Raw genomic sequence first — 21261 nt, forward strand, 5'->3', positions numbered from 1 at the left:
AAAAAAAAAACAAGAACAAAACAGAGCTGTAATGCTGTTTGGTTGTACCAAAGTGGTCATAGCCTCTTTGGAGACCTAAATGAGGATTAGACCGAGGACCCAAACACCTAAGAACGTTTGTTCCATATTGCACTGAAGTCACTGCCCCCTGGTAACCCGAGGTCAGTTGTCCAATCCAATGCATTGGCTGTTTTGAGAAAAATTAGCCAAGCTCCATAGACTGGGGCACTAATCCACCGGCATTCTCTCTATGGTATGGAGTTTTGGGTCACTGTGGCTGTATTTACTTATTTGCCCTGTGTATTTTCCTTTCCAGGAATCATTAACCAATGGCAACAGGAATCCAAGGATAAAGTGATTTCCCTCCTGTTAACTCACCTGCCTTTGCTGAAGCCAGGAAACCTCGACGCAAAAGTAGAGTATATGAAACTGCTGCCCAAGATCCTGGCGCACTCTATCGAACACAACCAGCACATCGAGGAGAGCAGGCAGCTGCTGTCCTACGCGCTGATACACCCAGCCACCTCACTGGAAGACCGCAGTGCTTTGGCCATGTGGCTGAACCACTTAGAGGACCGCACGTCAACCAGCTTCGGTGGCCAGAACCGGGGCCGCTCAGACTCTGTGGATTATGGGCAGACGCACTACTATCACCAAAGACAGAACTCCGACGACAAGCTCAATGGGTGGCAGAACTCTCGGGATTCTGGGATTTGCATCAACGCCTCCAACTGGCAAGACAAAAGTCTGGGGTGTGAGAATGGCCACGTGCCCCTCTACTCCTCCTCATCCGTCCCCACCACAATCAATACGATCGGAACCAGCACAAGTACAAGTAAGTCCCCTGGCAGCCCTTCAGCGCAGTGTGATTTGGTGACTGGCTGTGTGTGGCATGTCCCGCTGCAGTGTCCGCTCTGAGCCCCGTAACCCAGGGATGGAAGGGCTGACTGGAATTGGCTGTGGGGAGGGGATCTTCGGACCCCATCTTTGTTGCTCTTTTGACTCTGGAAGGATGAAAATGCTGGGCAGGTAAAAATGACTGACGGTCCAAATTTGGATTACAATAGATTTTTAAAAATTAAAAATAAGAGAGAATAAGTGGTGAAATGCCTTTCACCCACGAGTCTTTCACCCTGGGGTCTTGGATTGGCACGCCCCTGGGGGCGTGTGGTTTTCCAAATCTCCTTCTAACCCATGGTTAACCAGACAGCCTCACGGGCTTTGTGCATTTTCTCTTTTTTTTCCCCTTTTTCTTTCATTTTTTTATTCTTTCTTTTTCTATTTTTTTTTCCACCCTGGAATGTTCCCACCCCTTGTTTGCATTTCCTGGTTTAATTCCCAGTTGTGGGGGGCGCTGTTCCTCCTGGCGGGGAGCAGTTTTGCTAGCTGAGAATGCTGCTCTGTGCTGGGGCCTGGTGTGGATGCTGTGGCCTTCTCTCACTCAGTCTAACCCCTTAGGAGACGTGGGTCAGGACCTGCTTTGCAGGGGGGAGAGCAGAGGACAGCCTCCTGCTCTTCTGACCACAAAAGCAAAGTACCCTGCCCACAGCTGGGACAAGGGCTAGAGTCTTCTCAAAATGCCATTGGTGCTTCTGTACAGCAGCAACTGGGGAGAGTGGGCCGTCATTAAACAGAATTCCTTGATGCTAGTGGGCATGTGTCTGTGAGTACAGTGTCAGTGCTGAGATCACTTCCTCAGGGGAAAGCTTTTTGCAGTTAGACTGTGTGCCTGTCAACATGCAGAAACCCCCAGTTAAAAGAGAGGAGAGTATTAAGAATTGGCAATGATGGCCTCTTGGCCTCTGTCTCCACTTGGATCTTTTGGCTAATAGACCCTTTAAAATGGCTTTCTCTAACAGAGGAGTGTTGCATTATAACTACCTTAATTGAAACAGTACCTTAGTGTAATAACCCAGGAAATACTTAGGATACTGCATTGAAGCCAATGCTGCAACGTGAGATTTTAAATTCTCCTTCTGGAGCATTTTCTCAGTACATTGAGATACTGCTTCCTGGCAATTTTTATCAGTTTGGCCCAAATAAACTCATAAAAGTTCTCAAAAAAATTCTTTTTCCTATATTAACATTTAGATATCAATACCTTGCACATTTTGAGAATTAGATGATAACTGCATCAGTAATTTATTAGGTAAGTGGTTCTGATGACAGTCTTTTTCACGGACAAGTAACGCAGGGAAGGGTTTCGCCAGCCTCTGGGTGATGGAGGGCGAGGGCTGGGGCGATTAACGCAGACAGTGCAGGCTGGGATGACAGAGCTTCTTGGCTCACGTTTCCTGGGTCAGCTTCAGACTCTAGTCATTGTTACCAAACTCGCTGATAGCTGGGAGGGAGTCCAGCTCTGAGCTACTTGCCCTCTCAACACTTGGTCTTTTGCATTGTAAGGGATTGAGTTTTACATCGTGTGTCTTGAAATTAGTCATGGGTCACCACGTTTCTGTCTCTGCTGATGTACACATTCAGGGTCAGGTCTTGACAAGATTAGTCCTTTCGAGATGGTATCAAATTATAGTCTTTCTTTTATTGATCTCAATTGATTTTTCTGATGATAAAAATAATACATTAAATCAATCAGTCCCGTAGATCATAAAAAAGTAAATTAACAGCGATAGCGTGGAACTGCATTGTGTTTACCACATGTCAGGTTTACTATGTGCTGGAACATTGAGGTGGAGAAAAATGATGTTTTGAAGGCATTAAAAGTAGATGATGGAGCCATGCAGAGCTTTTCAAGGAAGGGATTAAGATAAGGTTAGGAGTAGGGGACAAAAACTAAGCCCTAGTATAACAAGAATCAACCTATTTTCATCTATTTAGACAGAAGTTAAATCAAGTGAGCTCTGTTACAGCGAGGTTTGAGCTGGGCCTTTCTTCCATGAGATAGAAGAAGACTGGACTGGGACAGGTTGAAAAGTCCATTAAGCAACATAGTGAATTGCATCAGAAGAGAGGAAAGAATGTATTTTCCATACCTCGTTCTCCTTGTAAGGCTATTTGGGAGTCTGATGACTCAGAGCAAAAATGTGCAGATTGGTCCCTTCTGGTCCCACAGGCTCATGCCAGACCAAAGTATTGGCTGTCACAAACCATCCACAAGGTAACTTGGGTCAACTTTGTCTCAGCCATCACAAGCAATTCCAAACATAAGGTGCATTAAACCTGGCTAAGCATCTCTAGGTTTGCTTCCTGTCTGGTCTCCTACTGAAAAAGCACACCATTCAGAAAAAGAGCCAGGCTCTCCTGGTCTCCTTCAGGGCCCACAGCCTTTGCCCGTGTGGAGGCCAACACCGCCTTCCTTGCCCCAGACTGCCTTTCTAGCCATTTTCCACTCTTCGCTGGCAGCCTAGGACCTAGAAAGACACTTATTTCTATTCAAGTCCTTGTAATACCAGGTTTTTTTGTTATCATTCTTCACATCTGGATTTGAAAATAATGCATAACTGATCTTTGTAGCCTAATGTGAAGCAAGAACTCAGAAGCTTTGGGTAACAAAAATTATTCCAAAATGTTCTATTTGAACTTCTCCTTTCTACAGTCTTATGGCACATCTTGGAACTATAGTATTTCTTTTATTAATCTCAATTGATTTTTCTGATGATAAAAATGATACATTAAGCAAGTTGATATCATAGATCATAAAAAGTAAATTAACAGTAATAGCATACAACTACATAGTGTTTACTACATGCTGGGTGCTCTTCAAGACCCTTTTCATCAACGTTAATTCATTTAATCCTCATAGTTCCATTATATGGATATTACTGTTACCCCATTTGACAGATGGACAAATTGAGGCACAGAGCAGCAAAGTAACTTCACAGATTAGCAAAGTGGATGAACTGGGGTTTGAACCCAGGTCTGACTCTGAATTCAAGGTTGCATGCCTCTCCCTCCCATCCCATCCTCAGAGATCGACTCCATTGGTAGCTAGTAGACCTTTGTTTTTCTCGGGCCCTGAATTTGCCCCCAGGGGGAGCGGCCACCCTCCAGCATCAGTGTCCTCTACAGCACGCAGATCTAAGACCCCACCCGACACCTGCCTCTGTGTGACTCCCTGAAGAAGAGGAGCTGTTCTCAGGAGGGGCTCGCTTTTCGATTGCACGGACCCATCCACTTCAATGGCTGGCCTTAGCCTTCTAGGTCCACATGTTCACCTCCCTTTCCTGATTACAAACTCCTGGGGGGACAGGATGTGTGTCTTTATCCTTCCTCCCCATCACCTAGAACACTGTGTGCTCAAAAAGTCACAGAAATTTTGGAGATGACAAATTCCTGGCATGCATCCAACTGCTACTCTCTCGTGGTAGAGCGTCTCTGTTAGATAATATCCGACTCTTGCCAGATGGGGCCTCCAGACCCTCCTCAATGTGCCCCTCGAGGCAGCCACTATAATTGAGTAAGAGATGGCGTGTGAGCCAAAGCCTGTCTGCCCACCCTGCCATGTGTGTTTGCTGAATGGTAGGGACTTACTCAATTCCACAGCTCACTGGGCAGATGTTCTTGACATTAATGAATTTCTAGAATAAACAAGAAAAGTGTCTTTGGGAATTTACTCAGTATTTGGTGATAAAATTGGTCATTTAGCCTTCTGTCATAATCCTCATGGTGACATTTATTGTTACTCTTGCTTTGCTGTGACTTATTTTACCAACTCGAGCTCAATACTAACAGATACATACTATTATCTTGATTGTGGAGGTAGCTACATGAATTTATACATATGATAAAACGCCCATAAAGTTATATACAAATTCATGCCAAAAAAATTAATGTGTACAAAAACTGCTGAGATCTGAGAAAGGTCTACCATCTTGTTTAATTGCATCGTGTTAAGGTCAACGTCCTAGTTTCGATGTAAGGTTTTTACACTATAGCTGTGAAAATTGTCACCTTGGGGGAGGCTAGGCAATGGGTACATGAGACCTCTCTCTGTTGTATTTTGCAATTCCTTATAAATCTGTAATGACTTCAAACTTAAAAGTTAAAAAACAAAACTGCTGAGGCATCCAAAGCCTGGATATTCCTTGAGCTTTGGTCCTTATTTCTTAGCCTCTCTGGGGGTGGAGGGCTGTCCATTTGTGGAAAAGATGGCTGCTCAGCACGAGGGGGCCAGCAGTTGCAATGACACTGCTTCAGCAGGCAAGGTGAGTGGGGGGGCCACGTGGACCTCAGGGGCAGTGGCTCCTTTAGGAGCCACTGGACAAACCCCTCCAAGTCCATTGATCATCCCCTTAGGCAGCCAGGGCCAGCTCTTTCAGAGATAACTGTTTGGCTCAAGAAGTCCTTCATTTTTTCCCTGCCCTTCACATTTTCTGTCAAGGCCACCAGCCACTTCAGACTCATTCTAGTCAGAATGCAAAAAACACCAGAACACCCATATTCAAGGGAAGGAGAGAGACCGTACAGCTTCAGGCAGGCCCGGGAAGAAAAGACGTCTTTGCGAGCGGCCTCTTGGAAACTGATAAGGAAGGACACGTCTGGGGAATCTGATTCTATCTTGGAGGCTGCAGGTTATCCCCATCCTTTTGAAGTTTCAGGGAATTTTTTTTGTCTTTTACCAACAGACTTTCTTGGTGGAAAATTTCTTCCTCCCCAAATTCTAGCCAACCTGGCTTGTAACTGAAAAATTCCATTATTTCCTTAACCCCTCATTTGCTCTTCAAGGAGGTAACTCTAGTTGCTTTGCTTCCTTTGAAAAGCATTTATAACAGCTGGCATGATGTATTTTTAGCTTCAGCTTCCTTCCCCTTTGGGGTGAACTTTTTTAAGTCTGCCACTGGCCTTCCTGCCACCACATCATGAAGATGGCTCAGTGGTGGCTCGGAGGACCCGGTATCGCCACTACCTAATCCTTCTTCCGTTTTCAAGAGTCCAGAGGTTTTACAGGACTGTGTTTTTCCTCACCATGTCTAGTGTTTGTGTTCCGGGGCTTAGGGAAGATCAGAAAGACACTCTAGCAAGCAACAAGTCTGCTGGTTTATTGTGAGTCTGAGATTCCACCGCTCGGGAAAAGCCGGAAGCCCGCGTGAGCAACGTGCGTTCTGGGTCATGAGGCTGTGCCATCCGTCTCCTCTCCAGAGGGGTTTTTTAGACTCTAACGACAGTGGGGCCTATTAAACACTATGAGCCTCAGAGGGAGGCAGTGGTGTTTCCAGTTCTCCACTGTACTTCAAAAACTGAACAGATTCTGTCTTGAATAAACAGCTTAAATTGGACTAGCCTGGAAGAGGGGAGGAACAAGGAAGAGATGAGTGGGATGGCTGCTTTAAGACTTGGAGCCCTGTAGCCTTATGACTTCTATTATTTCACAAACTTTAGTGTCATGCTTCATGCTAAATGATTGCTGTTATTTCATAAATTTAGTGTCGCGCTAACAGCGACTGCTCCACACACAACTGAACAAGGAGTAGTTTAATCTTGTGTTTACTTACTTTTTACTTGTCTCGCTTTTAAGATTTTCTGGGACATACTCAGGTTATACTGAGGAAAGTTGTATTATGAATGTAGCATACATATATGTATACATATATTTAAATATATATTTATTTATTTAAAGATATCAAATGTGTATTTGATATCTTTACTAGCAAGCAAATTAAACCCTAAATTTCATGGTTTCAGGTGAGGGTGAACTTAGTGGCAGTAAATGCTATCAATTTCGAGTATACTTTCCAAATCTTAAGCACTGGAAATATCATTTTTGCCATTCCCTTATCTCACCCTAGTCCTCAACATTCTGTTAGGTAAAATACAGTATTAGGAAATCTCAGATATAAGTCAAGTAAGAGAAGCGTATGGAGATGGGGAAGCAAGGTAGGCAGGGGGGTCCAAAATCTGGAAAATGCTGTGAAGGATTTTTGCGGATTGGAGAAAGGCTAAAATTCCCAGCATACTCTGGGGTAATCATTCTTTGCCAAAAGTGTGGATTGTTTCCATAGACAAATTCCATGGCTAGAATTAGAGAGTAGAGACATAAGAGCACAGGGCTTGCTTTAGAGATTTGTTTCGTGGCCAACCTTGCTGAGATGCATCCTTTTGGAAAAGCCCAGCAAAACCCATATGGAGCGAAAAGATTTATAACAAGATTATTTTGTACTTTAGTTTTCTCCTTTGCACAGTAAGACACTGCAATGCAAAGGGAATTCTAAGTCTCTAAGTGGTGTTTTAGATGTTCAGGTTTGAGTTATAAATGATGAGGCAGTCTTGGTCAAAATCAAGAACATCACTGGGTTTTAAATTCCAGCTCCACCTGTAACTAGGTGTGTGACTATGGACAAATTACTTGACCTCTAAACCTCCTTTCTTCATCTATAAAATTAGAATTAATTTCAGTAGAAGACCTCTTAATTGACTTGATCAGGATAGGTAGTCGATGTGTTCATTACAATAGCCATTTCAAGAAGGGAAGTATTAAAAAGGCATAAGACCTTATATAATTTAACTTGAAGCATAAATACATACCCTCATATGCTTTCTTTTGTATTGAGTTATGACCCTTTCCTTGCGCTCCTGACAGTGGCTGTTCTTTGTCCCTACTGCACATATCACATCCCTGACGCATTATTGTCTGTGATTTCTTTAAAACGGAGCAGGAATTTGAGGACATTGGAAAAAACAGAGTACAGAATCTTTCTAGATCCTGTTTTTTTTCTTTTTATAATCTAGCTTATAGTGCCTATCACATTAAATTCAACAGGTTTTTAAGCAAAGCAATGAATAGTTCTAAAGCACATAAGGAAGTTTTGTGCAATTAACATTTTTATAATTCATATGTCATCATTGCAGTTATCCTTTTTAATATTACATGTTTACCATAATAAGTACGCTGGCGTAAGCAGGTTTGGGAACAAACTCAACTGACTCCTGGCATACCTGTAAGTGGGCTGGGGGGAGCAGAAACACACAAGTAAATTACAGCCCGTAAACAGTCGATGAGCCGCGGGCATCAGTGAGTAGTCTAATGGGAATGGAGAGTACTGGTTGGTCCATCAAGTTGGTTAAATGAAGATGAGTAAAGAGAACTAGTTCTCAGGGTGTTGTGTGGATTAAGTGAGAAATGTGTGTGAAGCACTTGCCAGGAGGAAGATGCCCAACAAATGATAGCCCTCATTATTATTTCTGCACTGGCCGTTAATGCCGATACAGGAGGGGGTGCTTCTCCCACTGGCCCAGGCTCTGCAGTAAACTAGGGTGTAATGGGCTCCCTGGGGCAGCCCGCTGACAAAGGTCTTCCAATACACTGAACTGAAATCAAGATAATTTGCTCAGCTCTACAAAGAGCTGAAGAGCCAGCCTGCCACAAATACCACTATCCCCTGAAGGGTTGTTTCAGTGATACATCTTACTAAGTACCTTAAAATGGACCAGAAAGAAAAAAAGAGTAATTGTCAATATTGCTTCTTTGGGATCCATTGCTAATAGGAGTAATGTTTTAAATTAGTAATAAATGTAAGAACATTATTTGAATTTATAAAAATGACCCTTAAGTAACAGCACAGGACTTGATGCAGATAACTTAGACATCAGTACAGGCCAGGGGAGGGTGGCCAGTCCCAGAGTGCCGAGTGTTGGTGCCACAGTGGAAAGATCGGGGATTAGGAAAGTCGCTCCGCCCCTAACTCAGTGTGTGATCTTACGCTCCCCCGAACTGCTGCTTCTTTATGAAGGCATGATGTTGGATGACCCCTCGGGACCCTTTTCAGGCCTTTCATTCTATGCTTCCAAGGTAGACTAACCTTCGACACACAGTGCACTGGTGATGAGTATCCAGTGCTGTTTTATTGGGGTGAGCCGGAGGAGGAGAATGAAATGCCAAGAATTGTATGCCGGGCTAATCTAAGAAAGTCGCCACCTGCCAAAGCCAGGAGATCCTCCGGCTATATCCAGCATTAACCACACACTCCACAAGACTAGTATATGATTTTGGTCCCTCTTCTTTTTCAAAGAATGCCAACAACCAGTACCTACTGCCTGGAATGTGGATCTGGGAAGTTTGACACACAGGGAGTGGGGGGGAGTTACTTTTCATTCTATCTTTTGAAGCGAGTACCATGTTAGTGCCAAATATTACCTATTAAAAATAGTATGTGTATGAAAAAGATAGGAAGATGTTAATGAAGAAAGGGATAGGAAACATTTTAAAAGAAAACCAGGTAATGTAGCCCAGAGTAGTATCAGTAGGAAGGGTGCTCTCATGAGTTCCTTGGTCTGTGCCATAGAAAAGAAAACTGGCAAAAATTACAGCTAAAGATCCTGGCGATGCTGAAACTCCAGGGCATGTGGAATCCAAATGTGGGTTTTCTACCCTTCTGAGCTCAAAGACAGAACAAAATGGGGGCTCACCAGGGGCAGTGCCTGCTGCCCAGACCTTGGGCCTCTTGACAACCACCTTCGCTCTGTGAGTGCTGCGTCACCATGATGGGATTCTCTTGGAAGAAAGGACTGTTTGAAGGTGCTTTGTTTTTTGTTTGTTTTTTAATCATCACCCAAGGATATTTTTTCAGTGCTTTCAGAAAGGAAGTGAGGTGGGGAGAAGGGCACAGGGGGAGAGAGAGATAGGGAAAGACATTGATCGGTTGCCTCCCGTACACACCATGACCTGGGAATTGAACCCACAGCCTGGGTATGTGCCCTGACCAGGAATTGAGCCCTCAACCTTTCAGTTTATGGGACGATGCTCCAACCAACTGAGCCACACCGGCCAGGGCTGATGATTCTGTTTTAAGAATTGGTAAACAATCTGGTAAACATTCATTCTGTTTGGTATGAGTGGTCTTATTCCCATACCACTATGCTAAACATTTCTATAGTGGGAGCAGGGACATGCAATTTGGGATTTTTTTTCAAGAGCTACTGCCCATTTGGGGTTAAAACACACACACACAACAACAACTCTTGCTATACCCACGTTAAAGTAAAGTCAGACATGTATCTTAGTTCTGGTTTCCCGAAAGGCAGACTCTTAGTGGCATCAATGGAGAGCTGATACACCCAACTTTCTCAGTGGCGAAGGGGTGACTGTGGCCAGCACTGGGAAACTGAGCTCAGTCTCCTAATCTATCACTAGTATCGAGGTGTGAAGCATCTAGAAGAGAACATATACTACATACAAGTCTCCCTTTTCACTCATGGACATGGACAACAGTGTGGTGATTGCTGGGGGGAGGGGGTATAAGGGGACTAAATGGTAATGGAAAAATACAATAAAAATTAAATAGAAAGAAAGAAAAAACAGAAAAATTATCTTTTTGAATGAATTTTTTCCATTGACTAAAGGTATAATTTGGGATATAAATTGTCTTGGTTTTTAAACAGTCTTCACTGGTGAGAACTCTTTGCAATCAGGTTAAGGGCCTCAGCTCCTGAGATTCTCTAGCAAAGTTAACCTACAAAGTATTTTAAAATAACAAACATTGGAAGGATTTCATCAGGTGATTTTATTTTGCCATATGTAGAAGAGTTCTCTGCTTGGTAAATTGGACTTCTTTAGGTGACTTTCTTGGTTTTGGTTTGCTGTGTTGGACAAGTCACGTTTATATGGCTTTGGGTGGGCAGGGCAGGGGGCAGCTCTGATTCCCACCGCAGACTGAGTGTGTGAATGCAGAGTGAAGCCTTTCTGAATGTTTTCAGGAGCTAGAGAGAGAGCATGCAGCAAAAAAAGAGTCGTTGACGTGAGGGCTTGGCTGGAATGATGCCTGAGTCTGCATCCACTGGGCGTGCTGGGAGGACGCTCCAGACTGCAGCAAGCTTGGAAAGTTGGAAGAATTTTGGAGTAGTCGTTAGGCCTCAGAGAAATAGGTTGTGAGAAAGGGAATTATTCACATGTGTTCATCATTTTCCAAGCAATTATTCTGTGCCTGTGATATTGTTATTAACTCTACTGGGTTTAGCAAGATAATCTTAATATCCCAACTCAGTGTTTATTATTCTAAATGCCAGAGCTCACTAAAGGTACAATAATGGCATCTTGGGGTAAAAGTGTCTACATTTTGTCTGTCTGTTTACTTCTGTCAATGAAACTCCAAATTGACCTGGAATCTCAAAGCATTGTTTGCTTCACTTCAAAGTCTGAGAGTTTTTGATTCCCAAGAGTCTCTCAGCTTCAGTTCTGGGGGCACCAGTGTGACTGAGACCGGCCAGTCCCTAAGCCTGGATTTGAGCTGCAGGTCCTAAGTTCAAGGTAAGCCTTGTTGCATAGCTCACTGCTGTTCAGGAATGAGTATTGTTAGTACTCAGAGAAGGTAGCTGTGTTGCTTGAGGCTTTCTCTTCAGTCCTATGAGATTTGTGAAAAAGAATTTAAAGCTTCATATGGTCCTATTTCTTTTCCCAATTTTCTGTCAGTGATCTTCCCTCTCTTGCTAGACAGCTGCATAATTTTTGCTTCTGGAGTTGTTCTCTTTCTCCTGTCCCCCAGCCACTCCATCTGCATGCAGTCCAGAGAGCAGGCTAATTATGGGGTGCTGGGGAAGCAGTTGCTCAGAGAAAAACTCTTGAAAGCTTGACTGGGATTGCTCAGCACCAGGGTCACACGTTTATGGCCACCTCCTTATTCGTGTCCACACATCTGCATTGTGCTGCCTTCCATCCTTTCACAGTTGCATGAACAAACTTTTTAGAAAGGTCAACGCAAGAAATAAGGACTTTTTCTTAAAGGACAGAGCAAGTAGACAATTTCATGTTTACTTCTTGGGTCTTCACATTGAAAAGTAGCCACAAAGTGGCCAAGAAAAAAGATATATTCCTGTCCTTAGCCAAGGCCTTTCATTTTTGGCTGCCACTGTAATGGCCTAGGAGCAAGAAGCTTTATACACTCAGGGTCAAACTCTCAAACTGGTGTGACTCAAGCAAAAAAGGCTGCTGAAGTTCTTTGACCCAGGAGATTGCTTTCTGCTGGCACTTCATCATGCTGGGTGAGTGGTTTACTTCCGGAGATGTCGGCCCCGTGAGCCCACTATGCCACCCTCAGTGGTATGGACTGAGAGAAGGAAGCATTTAATGGTATAGATCACTTAAGAATCCAACCTTTGGGAAAGGAGGATGCCGAGGAACATCTTTCCCCTCTGCCTCTCCCTCTTTTTAATCAATTAGCTTAGACTCAGCCCCTTGGAATCACCCAGACTAGCAAAGATCTGAACGGACCTTTGGCTGAGCTGTTGGAATGCTAGAGGAAACCTGCTTAATACCTAGGTTTACCTTCAACCGGAAGACTCTATAGAATCCCAATGCCAAGTCTATCCAATTGGAACTTCAGTGAAATTTCTACCTCAGACAGGTCTGTGATGGACACGAGGATTCCACTGAGAATCCTGTCTCTAAGCCCATCACAGAGTGGAGTCGGCGTCTTTGTTGCTGGAGATGTTTGCTTTTCCTTGAGTTCTGTAGTTCAAACATATGTTTGACTCTCCAGAATTATACCAACTCCAATCCACCTCCCAAATCTAGCAATGGGCGCGGCCCAGGTTCTTGGATTGAAGGGAGTGTTGTGTAATTGACCCCGTACTTCTCGACATTTGCTCTTTTGTTATGCTCTGGCTAATTCAAGTACATGTGCTGGTAACACAGATCTGGCAGAGTCACTAATATAGTTGATGGCAGAATCAGTCTAGAAAAGTCTCAGGTAATACCAGGTTGCAGTTCAGAGCACATGCTTTGGCGTTATACCAACCTAGGTTTGAGTCCCACTGATTACTAGCTGTGCAACCATAGAGAAACACCTTAACCTTTCTCAGCCTTGATTTCCTCATATTAAAAGGGAGCAATAACACCATCCATGACTGATTTTAAAAGTCCCATCTGGGCCTAAATACGATCTTTCATTGAAGACGTCCTTCCTGTCTCCTGTCTTTCGACTCCTGCTGGCTCCTGTTGCCCTCAAGCTAGCTCTCCTCCTCAAAAACGTGTAGTCCTTCAGTTCTTGGTGATTTTCTCAAATTTTAAACATAATTTCTACTCATTTGTCCTCTGTCTTTTCTCTTCCAGAAACTCCTTTTAGTTATATAATAGCTCTTTTCTATTGATCCTCTCATTTCCTTAACTTTTTCTCTCCTCCTTTCAGTCTTTTTGTTCTACTTCAGAGGTGGCTTCTGTAACTTTATCTTCCAAACATACTATATACTTTTTAATCTCTGCTGTGATATCTTCTAATTGCAAGAGTTCTTTCTTATCCTTTGAATGATCCTTTTTGTATTGCATTCTGTTCTTGTTTCATGTTCAATTGATTTTTGGAGTCTTTTCTGCTCCCTTTGTTTTTTGTTTTTTTCTGTTTGTTTTGGACACTGTTTCTCAAGCACATGTTCTTTCATTTCAGAAGAAGGCCCTGGAACCTTGTGTGTGTGAATTTCATCACAGGGAGATTAGGTAGGGACCAGGCCTGGCTGTCGGCTGGGGACTTACACATATCACCAGCTTTAATTCTTTTTTTCGTGGCTTACCCATCTCCCCTACAGGAGTCCTTGTCTCCTCCTGGAAGACAGAGGCTTGGTTTCCAGGCTTCTGAGGACTGTTATGAGAAAGGTGCTGAGGTGAGACTCACCTGGTTTTACGGAGTGGGAGAGAGAATCCCAGGCTCTCCCTGTACCTTAGACACACTTTCTACCAAGCCTCCTATTTTGGGCCCCTCCCTGTACCTCTGCCTTCAGAGGTACCTGGTCTCTGAGTCCTGAACTTCTCATGAACTTCTGCAGTGTGAACTGGCATGATTCCCCCAGCCGTGGACAGACACATTACCTCTCTGTGACCTACTTAGTTATCCCATGTCCTTCTGTTTTCCAGTTTTCAAGGTTTTGTTGATTTCAGTGGTCCGCTGATACCCACTGTCATCTCCTGTCATCTCTTCCCTGCATCCTTTTCCTTATGGGTTTATGTCTTTGCTGTCATTTTAGTGAGTTTCCTGAAGGAACAGAGTAACATATGCATAAATTGGAAGTCTTTTTTAATTTGATTGTTTATTATCTGACTCCCCACTTGAATAGAAATTCCAAGAGGTCAAGGATATGGTTTTGTCTTCTTGTTGTCCAAAACACTGCCTAGTATATTGTTAGATGTTCGAGAAACGTTTGTTGAGCAAATAAATGAATGAATGACATCTAATGTAGATCTCTTTGTACAATGTCTATAGCTTGATAAATAACTATTTTATCTTAATTTTTTCAATCTTTGAGGAGTAGGTAGTGAAATGAAACTTTATGCTACTGATAGCATTGATTTTAAATGGGGATAAATCTGTCTCTTACACCAATATCTTTAGTGGGGAGTATCAGAAATATCTTTACTTCCCCTACAAATCCCTCTTCAAGATGGAACTTTTCCTGACAGTTACACGGTTTACACTGTTGTACTAACCTATCAGCATCAACATTTAGGTCCTGCAATGTATTACTCTGGTGTTTAATGAGGGATTATCTGTTTTATATTATCACAGATCTATAATTTTACCCCTCCCTGTCAATGGCATTAATATGAAGACCAGTGGTCATTGACATAACATGATTTATGAAGACGAAAAACACTGAGGTTGTAGTCTTAGCTTCAGTATCAATTTCATTGAGTCAGCTTTGGCAATTGCTACCTCTCTCTAGGTCTCTCATTCCTTAACTAATAAAATGGCAATGTGGGTGGATGAGATGATTCCTAAATCATGTTTCTAAAGTCCCTTCCAGCTTTAAAGTTCTGGAGCTCTGAGATAATTAGGGAGCAAGTAAATGAGGGGAACAAATTGCAGTGTTATACCCTCCAGTCTTCCGAAAATAACATTTTTGGAGGCAGAGCCCAGGAATGTGGCACCATCATTAAAATTCCATCAGGACCAACTTCATCGGGCACCTAAACAACAGCAACATCTATGTACTGCTTCTCAGTAAAACACTGGCATTGCTCTCTGCCAGTTCTCTTGAGGGCTCTACTCAGGAATGTAAAGCTCACTGCCCAACCCACTGAGCACCTGGTGAGTCAGTGCTCATTTCAGGAGGAACCATTCTCGAAGCACAGCTTTTCATGTGGGGAAACATCAAATGATTATCTTACATTCTTGAAGGAAGAGGGAAAAAAAGGCTGGTTGTTTCCCTTAAGTCTACTGCTCCTCCATCATTTAATTGAAAATGAAAAGATTCTGATTTGGCTTTTCATGCAGATGCTTGCCTGATTCTGTCCTCGGAACACCCACACAGGACCAAAACCCTCAGCTTTGGGAGCCATCTGGGGAAAGCCCAAGTGGGAAAGAGAGGCTTTCCATGTGGTTGAGCAGGTGATTTCAAACTCAATTACAGAGGATCTTCCTGCTGCCCAGAGCCACAGATTTAAAATTATTGCATGGCATAGCCAGCTCGCAAGGAAGCAGCATGCATGTTTACCACAGAAGCAAGAGAGAGGAGCTTTTTAGACTTTCATGTATTTCCCCAATACTGTCATCCTGACATGCAGGGCCAGGATTCAGAGAGGCATCTCAGTCCTGGTGCATTCCCACCTCCTCAAAAGCTCATATCAGTCCTTGAGATACTGTAACAAATTAAAATCACCTAAATTTTTTATTTCCTTGAGCAATTCTTCACCTTCATGCAAAGTGTTACTTAGAATATTAACACTGCCTTACAGCTCCCAACTGCTGTGTTCTTCTAAATGATACAAGGTGATGGCTTAATAAATGATGGAAGATACTGTTTGCATCTGTGAAGTCTTGTCTTTTATTATGCTCCTCTTGGCATCTGTAGCCCTAGTGTCTAGCACAATGCCCTGTGCATAGAGATGCTCGTTGTTGACTAAGGGAATGAATAAGGAGGTTAGCCTAAACTCTTTCTGTAAGATGGTAACAACTCACATGTTTTCACTTCAAAAGTAGCTTTTATACATCATCTTAGTGGGTCTTCATCATCCTTGCTAGTGCCCAGAGTATGCCCAGGGGAGGGCAATGCTTAGCAAAATTGGGTGGGTGGGTAGATGATGCAGGCAGCATGTGACCCCACAGCAACCCTGGGAGGTAGGCAGAAGAGGTACTACTGCCGTTTTAACTGGTTTCCACACAAGTACACTGAGACCCTGAGGTGCCAATGGACTTGCTTAGGGTTTTGGATATTGAGATTCCAGTATCAGGGGCTGAAAGTCTAAGCCCGGAGTTCTTTCTGTCACAAAAAGCCATGTGGTACTGGGTTTAAGAGCACAAGCTTGAAAGTCAAAGAACCTTAGACTTTGAACCTGGCTCTCTATTGCGCCTTCCCAGCTGTCTGATCTTCGACAAGTCCCTTACTCTCTGTACCTCAGCCCCGTCTGTGAAATGTGTGTGTGTTGGGGGGAGGGGGCGAAGAGAATAATGAGAGACCCTACTCTAGTAGACATTAGATGAGAATTATATGGAGCAACATGCAGATCTTTTTGGCCAAGTACCTGATATTGGCAAATGGTAACGGGATGTTGTGCTTAGTCTCACATGGCCTCCTCTTCAGAGGACGAAGGACCAGGAAAGGTGGTCCTGAAGGATGGGTCTTTTGGGTTGCATTTGGGGAAACAGCAGTATAGTATCCCCAGCCCTGAGCGGTTGAAGAAGGAGACAGAATAAGGAGAGAGAGCATTCAGTCACTCACTTACAGTTTCATGAGAGCCTAAAATGTGAAGGAGAAATGAGAGCACTGGGCTGAGCCAGGAAGGGGGAGGAATGATCTAATTTAGTGCCTTCCCTTCTCCAGAATCTAGCCTGCGGTGAGCAGCTGGCAGCTCCTTCACCCCGACACCCTGGCTGGCTGTTCTATTGGTGTTACAAGGCAGGCTCTTAAAAAAATATGGAGAAATAAATAATGTGGGGAAATATCTTGTCCAGATAGGAATGGCACTGCATAAAGATGCTAATAAATAACATCACAGAAGATTGGCTCAGGGAGTGGCTGAAAGATCATCCATTGGGCTGTAATGGCTTTTTTAACATTGTGCCCTTAGCTTTTAGAGCTTGGCACATCGTGGGCACTTAACAAATGTCTGACGAATGAATGAATGAATGAATGAACGAACAAATGAAAGATCTATTCCAACTCCTTACTTTCCATGTGAAGAACCCAATGTCACCCACCCACATAATAGGTTCTTAACTTAAATTTCTAATTATAGTGGAGGTACTTAGAATCTGCAATAAGGACTTTGGGCTGCCAGTGCTTACCAATGTCAGGACAAAAAGAAGGCACCGTGAGATGTTTCTGAGCACTGAAATTTAATGGAAAAGAAGGCACTGTGCACACCCTGGCCCTTCAGAAAATAGAAATGCAGTGTGAGCGCTTAAAATCGGGGGCAGGAAAGAGCAGGTAGAGCCTGAGTCAAAGGAAGATTACTCTCATGGGGGCGGAAGAGAGTGGTCAGTGTAGATAAGGGTCCTGATAGAGTGCGGAAGGCACTGACCTGGTGTGACAGAGCATGGTGGGAAATGCATCCCTTGTAAACCTGGGAAACACTATCAGGTGAACAGAGATATTTTTCCCACCACACATAATACACTGGATATACCCCGTGAATGTCCTTAGATTGGCTAGTACTTTGAGTTGATTTTCCCATTGGCAGTGTTGTTTTATATTGGGTTATACTTACTTTGACAACTAATGACTAATATTTCTATAGCCCTTTACAGTTCACAAAACATGTTTACAACATTAAATAATTTTATATTTTCCCCAGTCTCTTGATGTGGCCTTTGATATCTACTAGTGAGGAAAATTGAGGCACTGAAAGGTTAGAGGACTTCCAACCCAAATCCCAAATTCTTCTCACTTCAGTAGGATGCTTTTGTTGTGGTTGATGCCTTCCCCAACATCTAGAGAACAAGTGTCCAGCCAGCAAGTCAGAGCTGGGTATGTAGCCAGTGCTCTTAGCCTTGAATGTGCACACAAATTTCCTGGGATCTTAAAATGCAGATCCTGACTCAGTAGATCTGGGGTGAGGCCTGAGAACCCAGACTTTCTAACAAGCTCCCAGATGATGACAATGAATGCTGCTGGTCCATGGATCTAAAGCATAAGTTTTTGCTGTTTGTGAATCAGTTATGCTCTCACCAACTGAGTTTCCAGGCTAAGAAAATATGCTGAAGTCAATTCATGGCGAGAGAGGGCCTGGGCCGACCCCTGACTCACTCTTCCCACTTAGCAAGAGTGAGTGGCTAAAGCAAGAAGTTAGATATCACTTCCCAAATGTCCAAACATTTGTCTAGGGAGTCTTTAGAAATTTCCACCTAGCTATTGTGTGGGTTGGAATTCTGGGACCAAAATATCATTTATTTTGGCCAGGAGGTCAGGGCAAGAGTGATAAAATCCTGGACTGCAGAGTGTAAGCAAAATTCTGCGTGTGAACCCAAAGCAAACAAGCTATGGGTGAGAGAAGCAATGATTTGTGTATTGTCTATTAAAAGCCACTTGAAAAGAAAATACGATTGCCTCTAATCTTGGGGGTATGTTACTAAGGCCAGGAAGAAGTAGCAGCCAACCTGGGGAGGCTTACGATGTCCAGGATGTGGGACAGAGTTGGGAGGAACACTGAAGATAGCCTAAGGCGGCAGTGCTCAGCCCTTGCTAGCCATTAAGACAACCCAGGTGCAGCTAAAATTGCAGATGTTCAACCCTACTACAGGGCTTTCCAATTACTTAGTCTAGGAGGAGGCCTGTGCATCAGGATGTTTTTAAAGCCTCCAAGGAGGTTGGACATGCAGGCAAGGTTGAGAACTACTAGGCCTAAGACGAAAATATGGCAAATGTGACAAAATATCACACGATGGGAGGTGGAATGAAGAGTTTGTATCTATCTATCTATCTATCTATCCAATCCTCTTATTTGCAATAATTATGTTCTATAAAGTTACTTTGAACACTAAATTTGCAAACACTTAATCATGGCTCCTAGGGAAGATATAGGGTTAGGTTCCTGCAAGACTCACAACATTTTCATCAACCCATTAATTCATAGCTTTGTTTTATGTGTGTTTCTGTTTAAATACGCACATGCGCGTGCACACACACATATACAGATTCATTAACATTGAACTCAGAGCCAATAGAACTATAACTCATGCATTAACAAAGCTCATCTAACACATCCATTTTCCCCGTAAAGCACATTACAGTCTCGTTGCACGTAGGAACACTAGGGAGCACCTCAGCACTATGCCATTTTTTTAAAGATTTTATTTATTTGTTTTTAGAGAGAGGAGAAGGGAGGAAGAAAGAGAGGGAGAGAAATATCAGTGTTAGAGAAATCATCAATAGGTTGCTGCTCCATTTGGGGACCAAACCTGCAACCCAGGCATGTGCCCTGACTGGGAATCAAACCAGCACCTTATGGAACAACCCCCAACCAACTGAGCCAACTGGTCAGGGCAACACTATGCCCCTTTAAACAGGAGAATCACCAACAAAAAACACCAAAGTTAGACATTGGGGCACTAAAAAGACCTCAAAAAGGACACTTGCTTATAGCATGAGAGCTAAAATAGGAAGGCAGGCCAAAGTCTGTTCAACCTCAGCGAGGAACATGTGCATCAGGGACTCAGGTTTTTTGCCACTTTCAATATGCCCATGAATAACCGTGAAAATGCCATGAGTATTGATTGATTTTGAGGTTATGAACACATTTTAGCAAAGAGGTGAATTTGCAAACACGGACTGTGTGAATAATGAGGATCAAGGGCATAGACGACATGTTACAGAGGAACACACTCTACAGACTGTAGAGCAGACTCTACAGTTTGCATGACAGGTGACGGAGGGTCCAGAAGTGGATGAGGAGTCGAGGGTGCCGACCTGTGGATCTGAGCTGGCCTTGTGAGCTCAGCCCAGTCCTCCTGATCATCCAACAGCCTGTTCTCTTTGCTGCTGGAATCCAAAGGCTCCTGATAGCCCTGCCGTCTCACATCCCATAACAAAGTCACGCCTGTTCAAGCCTGTTCCTAAACTAGACCAGTCCTGGGGGCTGAATTATGCCAAGAACCTCATGCTTGCAGTGTCTCTGGAAGTCTTTTATTCCAGGACTGATTTATAATACCCAAGTAGATGAGTTGAGAGCAATTACGTAAATGCCGTTTCTCTGGGGTAGAGAAGAACAGTATGGTTTAAATGAAAAATGCAGTGCCAAGTCAAACATTCAAATCGTTATGTGTAATTACAGGCCATAGTAAATCAATTTTACAAACACAGACCAATCTCACTGTGTTCCAACACCCATGGGGTCAGGTTGTGACAGTTTAGAATTTGAGAAGAGGCTGAAGTTGAAGAGAAAGCGGGAATTGGGGTGTGCGAAGCCTCAATAGCCTGTCTTAAATCACACGGTGATTCAATCAGATATAATTAAGAAGCCAGGAGACCCTAAACCATCCGGTTTCTCTTAACTAACAACAACAAAAAATCATCTAATTAGCAATGTAAACTCAAATTATGGTTTTTTTCAATGATCATTAATGTGTATTGTTAGAGTTGACATTTAGATCAAATGCTTTAATGAAAACAAGAATCAATTCACTCATCAGTAAATTGGACTTCTAGCCACCGTGCTGAGAATCTCTAGTTCTCGTTCTTCTATCAAGGAACAAAGTTGAGAATTAGGACTACATAATACATCTCCAATTAGTTGTAACCCTTCCTTAACACCAGAAAGAAAAGAAAAAAAGAATGGTGCTTGATCAAGGCAAAGGTTCAGAGTCTCATGCTCAGAGCAATCCCGGCACCCGTCATGCCTGTGGCAGGTGCTAAGTGGAGACCCTGACGGCAGTAGGATTCATGCATCCTCTAATGACGCCAGTCCCTGCCTCCTCAGTGCCGTTGCATTTAAGAGCCACTTTGCCCTCTCATCTGGGAAGCTTCAAGCTCCTAAGTCTGTGAAGACTCGGCCTGGATTTCAGCTCAAGATGGGAGTTAGTAGACAAACCTTTAAAATATTCTTTGTTAGCCCCTTTTAAGTGGTTGGTCCACTTCTCCTCTGGACAAGAGTTGCTAGTGGTGTCAAGATGTAAAAGAATATGCTGATGATTTGTTCAGTGGCTCTAGCCATGGCCTTTAGACCGGCGCTCCAAGCGGGGCTCGGTTGGCCACTCATGAAACCCTGGCTGTTTTCAGTTCCTCACTTGGATTGCTCTGCTGGTGTTCACGCTCAGTGAGCAGCCCGGATGTTGTGAAACACAGGTGGCCATTGCGCTTTTGTAAACCTAAGAAGCACTTCCTGGACAGGCACCTGAGCTGAGATCACAAGTTACAATTTGAGTGTTATCTCGTTACAATTTGAGAGTTATCTCT

The 21261-nt window shown here is 43.4% G+C and overlaps 1 protein-coding gene across 2 annotated transcripts in view; it reads left to right on the forward strand.

The window, feature by feature from the left end:
* SAMD4A (sterile alpha motif domain containing 4A) overlaps nucleotides 1–21261 on the forward strand; it is a 205091-nt gene that overhangs the window by 124948 nt on the left and 58882 nt on the right. For both annotated transcript variants that reach the window (XM_028507348.2, XM_028507351.2), the window contains exon 3: nucleotides 317–835. In XM_028507348.2, the coding sequence (XP_028363149.1) occupies nucleotides 317–835 (519 nt within the window). The remainder of the gene's footprint in view (nucleotides 1–316; nucleotides 836–21261) is intronic.

The sequence above is a fragment of the Phyllostomus discolor genome, chromosome 1 (genome assembly GCF_004126475.2).
Source record: "Phyllostomus discolor isolate MPI-MPIP mPhyDis1 chromosome 1, mPhyDis1.pri.v3, whole genome shotgun sequence".
NCBI lineage: Eukaryota > Metazoa > Chordata > Mammalia > Chiroptera > Phyllostomidae > Phyllostomus > Phyllostomus discolor.